Raw genomic sequence first — 12,849 nt, 5'->3', positions numbered from 1 at the left:
CTATGAGTGGCACCGCCTTGTCTTCTTTCAGTACCCCTAGCTGGAGTTTGTGATCAAATTCCTGTCGATAAAGATACAAGTAGAACTTCCTCACACCCAAGATGACCACCAAACCTTCCTTCTCTTTCTGGCTATATTTGTGTCCAGCATCAAGCAAAGCCCAGGAAGCATATGCTTTTGGCATTCCTCTCTGTTGGGCCACCGGTGAGACAACGTTACCCAGGTACCATACGGGGAGGCATCACATGTCAGCACTGCTTCTCGCTTTATTTCATAGTGGGCTAACACCTTAGATGATGATAGCTGCTTTTTCATTTCCCTAAAGGCTACTTCTTGGCTACGGTACCGTTCCCAAGACTGACCCTTTTTTGAAAGCAGGTATAAGGGTGTCAAGATGGAAGCCAGGTTACATATTAATTTTCCATAATAATTCACTAACCCAAGGAAAGATGTAAGCTCCAGTACAGATGTGAGAGCCAGGGCTCCTTTGATCACCCTAACTTTATCCTCCAACAGATGTAACCCAGTTTTGTCAACTCTGTAACCCAAGTAGATCACTTCGGGCACCTGGAGCACACATTATTCCCTTCTACGGTATATGCCTGCCTGGGAGAAATGTTTAAGCACTCTGTCCAAGTTCTGTAAGTGCTCTATTTAGGTCTCCCTGTTATTAGTTATTAGTCATCCAGATAAATGGAAAACTGGGATAGCCCTTGTAAAATGTTCTCCATGGTCTGCTGAACGGCAATCTTTTATATTGATATAAACCCTTATGGGTATTAATTGCAGCATATTATTGGGCCTCCTCATCCAGTCACAATTGCAGGTAGGTGTGGCTTATGTCCAGCTTCATAAAGGAGAGCCGCCTCCACTCCCCTGGCCAACTTTGCATACGAGTTCTCTGTGTGAGGGATCAGGTATTTATCCAGCTGCGAGAAGTGGTTTACAGTTTGCTTAAAATCCCCACAAAGGCGAACTGAGCCATCAGACATCACAATCGATACAACCATTCTGCCCATACTGCAAACTCCACTGGTTGCATATTAATGGCCAGCCTGGTCAGGCCCAGGACAGACCCATGAGGAGATCCTCTGACCTGCCCTCCCTCCTCCACACCGGGTGCCCAAAGATCAGGAACATGGGTCTGAACCAAAAACATAAAAGAAGATCCTTAAGGAAACCAAAAAGGGAGTGCAGATAGCCCCACCCCATATATACATGTTCTGTGCAGTCTACAGCACACAGAACCAGCAGTTAGACTAGGAGTCTGTGAACCACGACAGTCTGCAATTGCAGGGGACTGCTACATGCAGCACCCTCTACCCTTTCCTAAGCTTTTTTGCCTGTAAACCCCCACACTAGTCTGTAACAGCGGTAGTGCTTATATTTTCTCCAGCACTCATGTCGTGTATGTGCAGGTGTAGGACACAGTAAATGAATGAATGAATGCAGAAATCTTTATTCATATTCCACCATCAGGAAGAAAAGAAACAACTGAGTGGCCAGTGACAGGCAGTGCCCATCTCATCAAAGGGCAATGCTGAGTGATCAAAAAAGTGAAGGGGAGGGCAGAGATTAATTCAAAATAGAATCAGAGGTGGAAATAAAACACTCCAGACCTCGAAATGCCCACCTCTCCCTGAAAATCTCAAGGGTGTTGGTAGACACTGTATGCTACTTCTCCAGGGACACCCGGGCCTGGACGTAACTGTGGAAGAGGGGCAGGCAATCAGCCATAACGACACCCTCCACAACCTGCTGCCTGGACCTTTTTATGCCCAGGAGCAGACCCACAAGAAGATCCTCTGACCCATCCTCCCCACTCTACACCGGGTGCCCAAAGATCAGGAGCATGCAACTGAAGTGCAACCAAAAGCAGAGGAGAATGTTTTCCAGAAAACTAAAAAGTGAGTGCAAACGCCCACACCCCATATATACATCGTCCACAGATTCCACACCACCACAGAACAAGCAGTTGGACTGGGTGTCCGCGAACCACCACAATCTGCGGTTAGAGGGGACTACTGCATGCAGCACCCTCCACCCTCTCCTGGTTATATATTTTTTCTCCATAATGCAGCAATGCTCACCTCTCAACACACACACAGGTGTTCAGTCTTTACAGAGGTCTAGTCACCCACAAAGAGCCAGGCCTACCCATATGGGGCCAGCTCATCTCATAAGGGCTCAGTCCAAACATCAAACAAGTAAAAACATATTCGAAAGAAAGAAAACCAGAGTGCAAGGGCTGAGCCCTGCCTCTAAATCAACATAGTCCTCTTCTCGAAGAGAGTAACACACAGGCTGTAACCAGCCAGTGAAACAACAGATCCCTAATGAGAACTGAGCTACACCTGAAACACATTTACTGTGTTGATCAGGCAGCTTAAAAATCAGTCCTCAATAAAAAGCAATACCGCAGCGGTAGACGTCCGGTACGTGGCCACCGCCATCCGACGCCTTAAAACGGCGGTGCTCGGACCCGACGTAGTGCACCAGTTGGAGGACGCTCGGTTGTGCGGTGGCATCCCGTCCGCGCTCACTCCAGCCCGGACGGAATTTCACATTGGCCCCAAGTTCCCGTACTTCCCGCAGGAGCCTGTGCCCCACAACCTGAGCCGCCTCCGGAATTTTAATTTTGTTTCTTTCATAGGTGTAAAAAGGAGGGCCCTGTATAGACTGCTGCTGCACACCGTCCACCTCTTCTCCCTCATCCACCGTCCGGACACGCCTTGGCGTGCCCATTTGCCACCGGACAGTGGGGATCCCCAGTGGAGGGCTCTCTACGCGGGAGTCCACCCCCTTTCGGGGATCTGGGGTGGAGGGTGCTGCACGCAGCAGTCCTCTGCAACCACAGGTTGCGGTGGTTCACGGACTCCCAGCCCAACTGCTTGTTCTGTGGCGCTGTGGAGTCCGTGGACCACGTGTATATTGGGTGTGGGCGTTTGCACTCCCTTTTTGATTTCCTGAAAAACCTCCTCCTCTGCTTTTGGTTGCACTTCAGTCCCACGCTCCTGATCTTTGGGCACCCGGTACGGCGGAAGGAGGGCAGGTCTGAAGACCACCACGAGGGACTGCTCCTGGGCCTGGCCAAACTGGCTATCAATAGGTCCAGGCAGCGGGCCGTGGAGGGGATCGTTAGGGCTGACTGCCTGCCCCTCTTCCGCGGTTACGTTAGAGCCCGGGTGTCCTTGGAGAAGGAGCACGCGGTGTCCACCAACACCCTGGAGTTGTTCAGGGAGAGGTGGGCGCCGCAGGGAGTGGAGTGCATCATTTCTCCCTCCAACTCTATTTTGATTTAGTCCCTACCCTCCCCTTCACTGTTTTGATCACACAGCACTGTCCCTTGCTGTGAAGAGCAGTGTTTGTCACTGGCCACCCGGGTGTTTTCCTATCTTCCTGGTGGTGGAATTTGAATAAAGATTCGTGCACTGTGTGATCAAAACAGTGAAGGGGAGGGTAGGGACTAAATCAAAATAGAGTTGGAGGGAGAAATGATGCACTCCACTCCCTGCGGCGCCCACCTCTCCCTGAACAACTCCAGGGTGTTGGTCGACACCGTGTGCTCCTTCTCCAAGGACACCCGGGCTCTAACGTAACCGCGGAAGAGGGGCAGGCAGTCGGCCCTAACGACCCCCTCCACGGCCCGCTGCCTGGACCTGTTGATGGCCAGTTTCCTCTCCTGGTTATATTTTTTTCCGGTTAGATCTCCTGTTTATTTTTTTAAATTTTTTTTTTAACACCCGGGTGGCCAGTGACAAACACTGTCCTTCACATCAAAGGGCAATGCTGTGTCACACCTGTTCTTTTTTTTTATTTTATTTTATTTTTATTTTTTACTTTTTTTTTCTTTTTTTATTTTTCCCTCTGAATTATATTTTTTTCTTTTTTTTTTCTTTTCTTTTTCTCTTGTTTTTTTTTATTTTAACCCCCACACTACCACCTAAGTGCGGTAGTGCTTATTTTATCCCCAGCACCCATGGTGTGTGTGTGTGCAGGTGTGAGACACAGTGAAAGACACAAAGTGCACGAATCTTTATTCAATTTCCACCACCAGGAAGATAGGAAAACACCCGGGTGGCCAGTGACAAGCACTGCCCTTCACATCAAGGGACAGTGCTGTGTGATCAAAACAGTGAAGGGGAGGGTAGGGACTAAATCAAAATAGAATTGGAGGGAGAAATGATGCACTCCACTCCCTGCGGCGCCCACCTCTCCCTGAACAACTCCGGGGTGTTGGTCGACACCGCGTGCTCCTTCTCCAAGGACACCCGGGCTCTAACATAACCGCGGAAGAGGGGCAGGCAGTCGGCCCTAACGACCCCCTCCACGGCCCGCTGCCTGGACCTGTTGATGGCCAGTTTCCGTTCCTGGTTATATTTATTTTTTATCCCCAGCACCCATGGTGTGTGTGTGTGTGTGCAGGTGGGAGACACAGTGAAAGACACAAAGTGCACGAATCTTTATTCGATTTCCACCACCAGGAAGACAGGAAAACACCCGGGTGGCCGGTGACAAACACTGCCCTTCACAGCAAGGAACAGTGCTGTGTGATCAAAACAGTGAAGGGGAGGGTAGGGACTAAATCAAAATAGAGTTGGAGGGAGAAATGATGCACTCCACTCCCTGCGGTGCCCACCTCTCCCTGAACAACTCCAGGGTGTTGGCCGACACCGCGTGCTCCTTCTCCAAGGACACCCGGGCTCTAACATAACCGCGGAAGAGGGGCAGGCAGTCGGCCCTAACGACCCCCTCCACGGCCCGCTGCCTGGACCTGTTGATGGCCAGTTTCCGCTCCTGGTTATGGTTTTTTCTTTTCCCCCTTCTGTTTATTTTTTTTTCTTTTTTTTTTCTTCTTTTTTTCTCTTAGTGCAGTAGTGCTTATTTTATCCCCAGCACCCATGGTGTGTGTGTGCAGGTGTGAGACACAGTGGAAGACACAAAGTGCACCAATCTTTATTCAATTTCCACCACCAGGAAGATAGGAAAACACCCGGGTGGCCAGTGACAAGCACTGCCCTTCACATCAAAAGGGCAGTGCTGTGTGATCAAAACAGTGAAGGGGAGGGTAGGGACTAAATCAAAATAGAATTGGAGGGAGAAATAATGCACTCCACTCCCTGCGGCGCCCACCTCTCCCTGAACAACTCCAGGGTGTTGGTGGACACCGCGTGCTCCTTCTCCAAGGACACCCGGGCTCTAACATAACCGCGGAAGAGGGGCAGGCAGTCGACCCTAACGACCCCCTCCACGGCCCGCTGCCTGGACCTGTTGATCGCCAGTTTCCGCTCCTGGTTATTTTTTTTTCTTTTTTTTTTCTTTTTTTTTTCTTTTATTTTTTTCTTTTTTTTTATTTTAACCCCCACACTACCACCTAAGTGCGGTAGTGCTTATTGTATCCCCAGCACCCATGGTGTGTGTGTGCAGGTGTGAGACACAGTGAAAGACACAAAGTGCACCAATCTTTATTCAATTTCCACCACCAGGAAGATAGGAAAACACCCGGGTGGCCAGTGACAAGCACTGCCCTTCACATCAAAGGGCAGTGCTGTGTGATCAAAACAGTGAAGGGGAGGGTAGGGACTAAATCAAAATAGAATTGGAGGGAGAAATGATGCACTCCACTCCCTGCGGCGCCCACCTCTCCCTGAACAACTCCAGGGTGTTGGTGGACACCGCGTGCTCCTTCTCCAAGGACACCCGGGCTCTAACATAACCGCGGAAGAGGGGCAGGCAGTCGGCCCTAACGACCCCCTCCACGGCCCGCTGCCTGGACCTGTTGATCGCTAGTTTCCGCTCCTGGTTATATTGGTCAGCCAGGGTGTTCCTAGTTGGCCCAAGTTAACAACCCCAATTAAGGACCTGGTCCACAAGATCCAGCTGGTTCCAATCATATACAATGAGTATATGAGTAGGAAGGGTTGAGAGGGATATTGGCCAAACGCTGGCAAATGGGACTAGATTAATCTAGGCTATCTGGTCGGTATGGATGAGTTGGATGGAAGGGTCTGTTTCCCTTGTGTACATTACTATGACTCTGTGATTCTTCGGCACAGTGGTAATATTCCCACATCATTCGACCTTGCTGCAAAAAACCACCCAAGTCCATCTCACAATTAGCCAATAAAACATAGTCATTGAGTCCCTACAATGTGGAAGCAGGCAATTCAACCCATGAAGTCCACAGCAACCCCTCCGAAATGCACCCCATCCAGACCCACTCTCCTACTTTATCCCTGTACCTTGCATTTCTCATTGGCTAATCCACCTCGCCTGCAGTTCTCTGTATTGTATGGGCAATTTAGCATGGCCAATCCACCGAACCTGCACATTTTTGGACTGGTAAGATTCAATTCAAAGTCCCAAAGTTGGAAGAACAGTCCCTCATTCTAAATTCTAAACAAACTGCAGATTCCTTCTTGAAAATTGCGCAGTATTTACCGTGACGTGTATGTTAGGGCCGAAATTTGCGATTGTTAGAGAAAAGTAATAAACAAGACAAAGAAAATATTTTTAAAAATCAAAGTTATTAAGTTGAAAGGAATCTATTTGGGAAAATACGAGTTTGTTCAATTTGATTGATGAGACTGTAAAACAGAGAATTATTTAAATGGAGAGGGACTGCAAAGTTCTGTTGTACAAAGGGATAGGAGTATCCTCTTACATTAATTGCAAACAGCATGCAGGCACCATAAGCATTTAGGAAGGCAGTTAGAATTGCACTTTATTGTAAGAGAGATGAAATATAAAAGTATGGAATTCTTGCTGAAGCTATTCAGTAAATAATTTGCAATACATAGGTGAGATCACAGTTAGAGTACTTCATACACTTTTGACCTCACTATGCAAAGAACCAATTCATAGGTTCATTCCTGCGATGAAAGAGTTGGCTTTTGAGAAAGACTGAAACAGTTTGGACCTCTGCCAATTGGGCCTTAGAAGAATGAGAGTAGCCTTAGTGATGCATGTAATGTTCTGAGGAAACTTGACAGGATGAATGATGAGGGAATATTTCTCCTTATGGAGAAATCTAAAACTGGAAAAATAATTTAAAAGTAAGGAGTCTCTCATTTAAGACAGATCTAAAGATTTTATTTCTCTCAAAAGGACATTAATCTTTGAATTTCTCTACCCAAAAGAGCATGGAATTCAATCATAGAATCCATACAGTATGGAAACAGCCCAAATGGCCCAACAAGTCCACATCGACCCTCTGAAGAGTAACCCACCCAGACTTATTCCCCTACCCTATTATTTTACCTTTCCCTAACTAATGCATCTAACCTACACATCCATAAACTATATGGGAAATTTAGCATGGCCAATTCACCTAACCTGCACACCTTTGGACTGTGGGAGGTAACCCATGCAGACACAGGGATACTGTGCAAACTCCACGCAGAAAATTGCCCGAGGGTGGAATTGAACCCGGGTCCCTGGCACTGTGAGGTAGCAGTGCCAACCACTTAGCCACCATGCCACCCCTTGAAGATATTAGAGAATAAACAAAATTTTTGCTCTTCATCCCACCATAGTTTTAGTACATAGAACAGTATAGACCCTTCAGCCCTCGATGTTGTGCTGACCTTTAATCCTAGTCTAAGATCAAACAAACCTACATACCCTTCATTTTACTATCATCCATGTGCCTATTCAAGAGTTTCTTAAATATCCCTAATGTGTCTAACTCCAGTACATGGCAATGCATTCCACGCACTCACCATTCTTTAACATCTCCCCTAAACCTTCCTCCAATGGCCTTTAAATTATGCCCCCTCGTGATAGCCATTTCCGCCCTGGGAAAAATTCTCTTATTATCCACTCTATCTATGTCTCTCATCATCTTGTACACCTCTATCAAATCACCTCACATTCTTCTTTGCTCCAATGAGAAAAGCTCTTGCTCCCTCAACCTTTCTTCATAAGACATGCCCTCCAGTCCAAGCAGCTTTCTGGTAAATCTCCTCTGCACCCTCTGGAAAGCTTCCACACCTTTCCTATAATGAGTTAACCAGAACTGAACACAATATTCCAAGTGTGCTCTAACCAGAGCTCTGTAGAGCTCAGCATAAGCTTATGGCTGTTAAACTCAATCCTCCTGATAATGAAAGCCAACACACCATACACCTTCTTAGTAACCTTATCGACTTGGGTGGAGGCTTTGAGATATCTGTGGAAGTAGACCCCACGATCCCTCTGTTCATCCACATTGCCCAAAATCCTGCCTTTAACCGTTTATTCAAATTCCATCTTCCAAAATAAATCACTTGACACTTTTCCAGGTTGAGCTCCATCTGCCACTTCTCAGCCCAGCTCTGCATCCTGTCAATGTCCCGTTGTAACCTACAGCAGCCCTCTTCACTATCTAGAACTCCACCAACCTTCGTATCATTAGAAAATTTACTAACCCACCCTTCCACTTCCTCATCCAAGTCATTTATAAAAATCACAAAGAACAGAGGTCCTAGAACAGATTCCTGTGGAACACCACTGGTCACCGAGCTCCAGGCTGAGTACTTTCCATCAACTACCACCCGCTGTCTTCTGTGGGCCAGTCGATTCAGTATCCAAATAGCCAAATTTACTTATATTCCATGTATCCTTACTTTCTGAATGAGTCTACCATGGGGAACTTTATCAAACGCCTTGCTAAAATCCATGGACACCACATCCACTACCTTTATCGATGTATTTTGTCACATTCTCAAAGAATTCAATAAGGCTTGTGAGGCATGACCTACCCCTCACAAAGCCATGCTGACTAGCTCTAATCAAGTCACACTTTTCCAAATAAACATAAATCCTGTCTCTCAGAATCCTTGTCTGTAATTCCCATGGTTATCCCTAATCCCTTTCTTGAACAAGGGAATAACATTTGCCAATCTCCAATCATTTCATACTACTCCAGTGGACAGTGAGGACATAAAGATCATTGCCAAAGGTGTAGCATTCTCTTCCCTTGCTTCTCATAGAAACCTTGGGTATATTCCATCTGGCCCAGGAGACTTATCTATCCTCATGTTTTTCAAAATTTCCAGCACAGCCTCCTCCTTAACATCAACTTATTTGAACGTATCAGCCTATTTCATATTGTCCTCACAAACTCTGGCCATCCTTTTGTTCCTCCCATTAGTGTAGAATGCCTTGGGATTTTCCGTAATCCGACTCACCAAGGCTTTTTCATACCCTCTTCTCTTTCTCCTAAGTCCATTCTTCAATTCCTCCCTGGCTGCTTTGTAACCCTATTGAGCCCTGTCTGATCCTTGCTTCCTCAACCTTAAATAGGTTTCCTTCTTCCTCTTGACTGGATATTCCACATCTCTCGTCATCCAAGGTTCCTTCACCCTGCCATCCCTTCTTTGCCTCAGTAGGACAAACCTACCCAGCACTCACAGCAAAAGCTCCCTAAATAACCTTCACATTTCTGTTGTGCGTTTTCCTGAGAATATCTGTTCCCAATTTGTGCTCCACAGTTCCTGCCTAATAACATTGTATTTCCCCCTCCCCCAATTAAATACCTTCCTATACCATCTGCTCATATCCCTCTCCATGGCTACTGTAACGGTCAGAAAGTTGCAAACACCATCACGGAAATGCTCTCCCGCCAAGAGATCTGACACCTGGTCTGGTTCGTTGCCAAGCACCAAATTCAATATGGTCTCCCCTCTAGTCGGCCTAATCCTTCCTGGACACACCGGACAAAATCTGCTCCATCCAAACTATTTGCACTAAGGAGGTTCCGATCAATATTAGGGAAGTTGAAGTCACCCATGACAACTTTGATGCTATTGTCGATAGATGATATCTTTCTTACAATTTTTGAAATAAATAACATTATGAAGCAATTTACAAACTTAGTAATTCCTTTTTTCATAAAATAATCTATGATATGTGAATGTATTTATAATAAAGTAGTGAATTAATTTATATACAGTAATTTTTGGAGAAAGTAGTGATAGCTGAATTTAACATGATTTGACATTAAAATTATAAGCATACACATATGAGTTTCAAAGTGATAGGTACTGTATGTATGTTGGTACTCAATTTTAAAGGAATTAGTGCTTTGTAAATTCATAAACCATTGCATTTCAGTACTTGTTATTAACAGTTTTAAATGCAATATTGGCAACGAATTTCAAAACCTTGGAAAAATCAAAGCAGCAGGAGTGAATGTTGCCTGACTTATCACATAGCATATCCAAATTTAGTGATATAGCTGAAAATAACTGTTACATTTAAACAAAGTAAATGCTTATGAAAGGAATGTGATGTAACTTGATTTAATCACATGTTGCAACACCTAATTTATTACAGACAACCGTAAAGGTTTTTGTTTCTCCGAAGTACTTCAGACTATGTGTCAGATGGCCTCCAGTAGTCGACGTCTTGTTACAAAATCAGAATGCTGCTGTGATGGTGGACGTGGCTGGGGTGCACAATGTGAAATCTGCCCTTTGCCAGGAACAGGACCCTATAAAAAACTATGTCCACTTGGACCTGGTTACACCACAGATGGAAAAGGTAATTTGTCAAATGTGATCAGAGATACTCTATAATTTCTTTTTTTTTGGTCTGTGTTTATATATTTCGATTCCATATGTTTCCACTTCATATGATACATTGGATAATAACAGAATAATCCAAGTAATGATTTTCCTTATGAAAATAGTTCTAAACTTTGAAAGAACGCTATGTTTTCATTCTTATGAGTGTTTTCAGATGTGTTGAGGCGGGCTCTGTTGAAGCATGCATCCCTTCCTTTTCTTCCAACCCCACCCCCACCATTGCACTAGTCCACCTCAGCCAGTGACCCCCCCAATCTTGCCTTCACTCAGTAGTGGTCTAGGTCATTCACTACCTGGGACTCTTGTATTACCACAGCTAGCTACATTTAAAGAGCAAGAGACAAAAAAACTGCAGATGCTGGAATCCAAGGTAGACAAACCGGAGGCTGGAAGAATACAGCAAACCAGGCAGTGTCAGGAGGTGGAGAAGTCAACATTTAGGGTGTAACCTTTCTTCAGAACTGTGGGTGGGTGTGAGGAGAGTGGCAGATAAAGGAGATAGGGACGACAGGGTGAAGAAGTTGGGATAGGTGAAGACAGGTACAGGGTACCTGGTTGGGAGGAAGGGTCAATGAGAGGAATGGAAGGGAGGGGGAGGGGCTGGGAAGGGAGTCAGGTGACAGGAAGGAAGGTTATTTGAAATTGGAGAATCCACTGTTGAGTCCTCCAGGCTGTAGGCTGCCCAGGTGGAAGATGAGGTGTTGTTCCTCCAATTTGCGTTTTGATTTGTTATAACAACGGAAGAGCCTTGGATGGTCATGTCTGAAAGGGAGTGGAAAGGGGAATTAAAATGGGCAGTGATTGGGAGGTCCAGTCAGCCTCTGCAGGCCCAGCTGAGATGCTCAGCGAAATGTTCCCTTAGTTTATGGTTGGTGCCCCTGATATAGAGAAGACAGCATCGGAGCACTGGATACAGTAAACTAGGTTGGAGGAGAGGCAGGTGAACCTCTGTCTCACCTGGGTGGACTGTTTGGGGCCCTGGATAGAGGTGAGGGAGGCGGTATGCCAGCAGGTTTTACATTGTTTCCGGTCGCAGGGGAAGGTACCTGGGGGTTCTGGGTGGGGTTGGTGGAGAGGTTGGCGCAAACCAAGGATTGGCGAAGGGAACGGTCCTTACGGAAGGCAGAGAAGGGTGAGGAGGGGAAGATGTTCTTGGTGAATGGGGCTCTATTTGGAGTTGGCACACATGTTTAAGGATGACGCGTTGGATATGGAGACCGGAGGGGTAGTTGATGAGGACAAGGGGGACCCTGACATTATTTCATTTAGTGGGGGATGGGGTTTAGAGCAGTGGAATAGGGAATGGAAGCAGTGTGGTGGAGGACTGTCTGGATGACAGAGGGAGGAAAAGCACGTTGTTCAAACTAGGCGAACATGTGGAATGCTTGGGAGTGGAATGTCTCCTTGTCTGAGCAGATGTGGCATAGGCAGAGGAATTGGGAGAATGGGATGGAGTCTTTGCAGGATACTGGGTGGGAGGAGGTGTAATCCAGACAGGTGTGAGAGTCTGTGGATTCATAGTAAGTGTCCGTCTGGAGACTGTCGCTGGAGATGGAAATGGAGAGGTCAACAAAAAGGAGGGGAATGTCTGAGATGGACTAAGTGAGTTTGAGGGCGGGGTAGAAGTTGTGGGTGAAGTCGATGAACTGCTCCAGTTCAGCCTGGGTGTAGCGGCGGACGCATTGTGACACAGTGCCCCAAATAAAGAGCTGCCAGCATCCAATTAGCCAGACTGTCACCTCCCCTCCTTATCCCACCACCACCTTGGCTGAGGAACGACAAGCTGCTGGCTACTTAAATGATGCTCTGACATGTACTACAGTGGGCCTTCCCTGAATGAAGTGATGGAGTTATCCCATTGACTGTCAAGTTATTTGAATTATGTTCTGTCTCTGCTATGAACTCAACATACTCACTGAAACTGGATATTAAAGAGCAGTTATTTTCTGATCTAGCTGCAAAGAGTTTCTTAAAGCTGAACTGCTCAAACTTATTACTTTACATTTAACATTCTTTGTTGGGTACATCAAATAGCCTCAGACGTGCACTACCTGCACTTGTCATTAGCCAAGTAAACTTCTCGACAAGACCAGGCGCAGCCAAAGGAAAACTGTTTTCACAGACAAAGATTCAAAAGGTAGCTTGTTAAAGGTTTGCAATTTAGGCCTCTCCAGAAGCATTTGAGGATTTAAGGTAAATATTATGACTGTCATTGGATTTGCACATGCTGATTTCTCTGAAGTTGCCATGTTATTTGTAATGCAATGTATAAAGTAAGCTG

General features: G+C 46.1%; 1 protein-coding gene across 1 annotated transcript in view; it reads left to right on the top strand.

Moving 5' to 3' along the window:
• The window catches only part of LOC122542423 (fibrillin-1-like), a 610,102-nt gene that overhangs the window by 539,442 nt on the left and 57,811 nt on the right, over positions 1 to 12,849 (top strand). Inside the window, exon 57 of the mRNA XM_087981979.1 lies at positions 10,318 to 10,524. Coding sequence (XP_087838105.1) covers positions 10,318 to 10,524 — 207 coding nt within the window. The remainder of the gene's footprint in view (positions 1 to 10,317; positions 10,525 to 12,849) is intronic.

The sequence above is a fragment of the Chiloscyllium plagiosum genome, unplaced genomic scaffold (genome assembly GCF_037043375.1).
Source record: "Chiloscyllium plagiosum isolate Xiang-an unplaced genomic scaffold, Cpla_swu_hap1 HiC_scaffold_42, whole genome shotgun sequence".
In the NCBI taxonomy this organism is placed as follows: domain Eukaryota; kingdom Metazoa; phylum Chordata; class Chondrichthyes; order Orectolobiformes; family Hemiscylliidae; genus Chiloscyllium; species Chiloscyllium plagiosum.
Note: the sequence above shows the minus strand (reverse complement) of the source record. Positions and strands in the feature narration are given on the sequence as shown.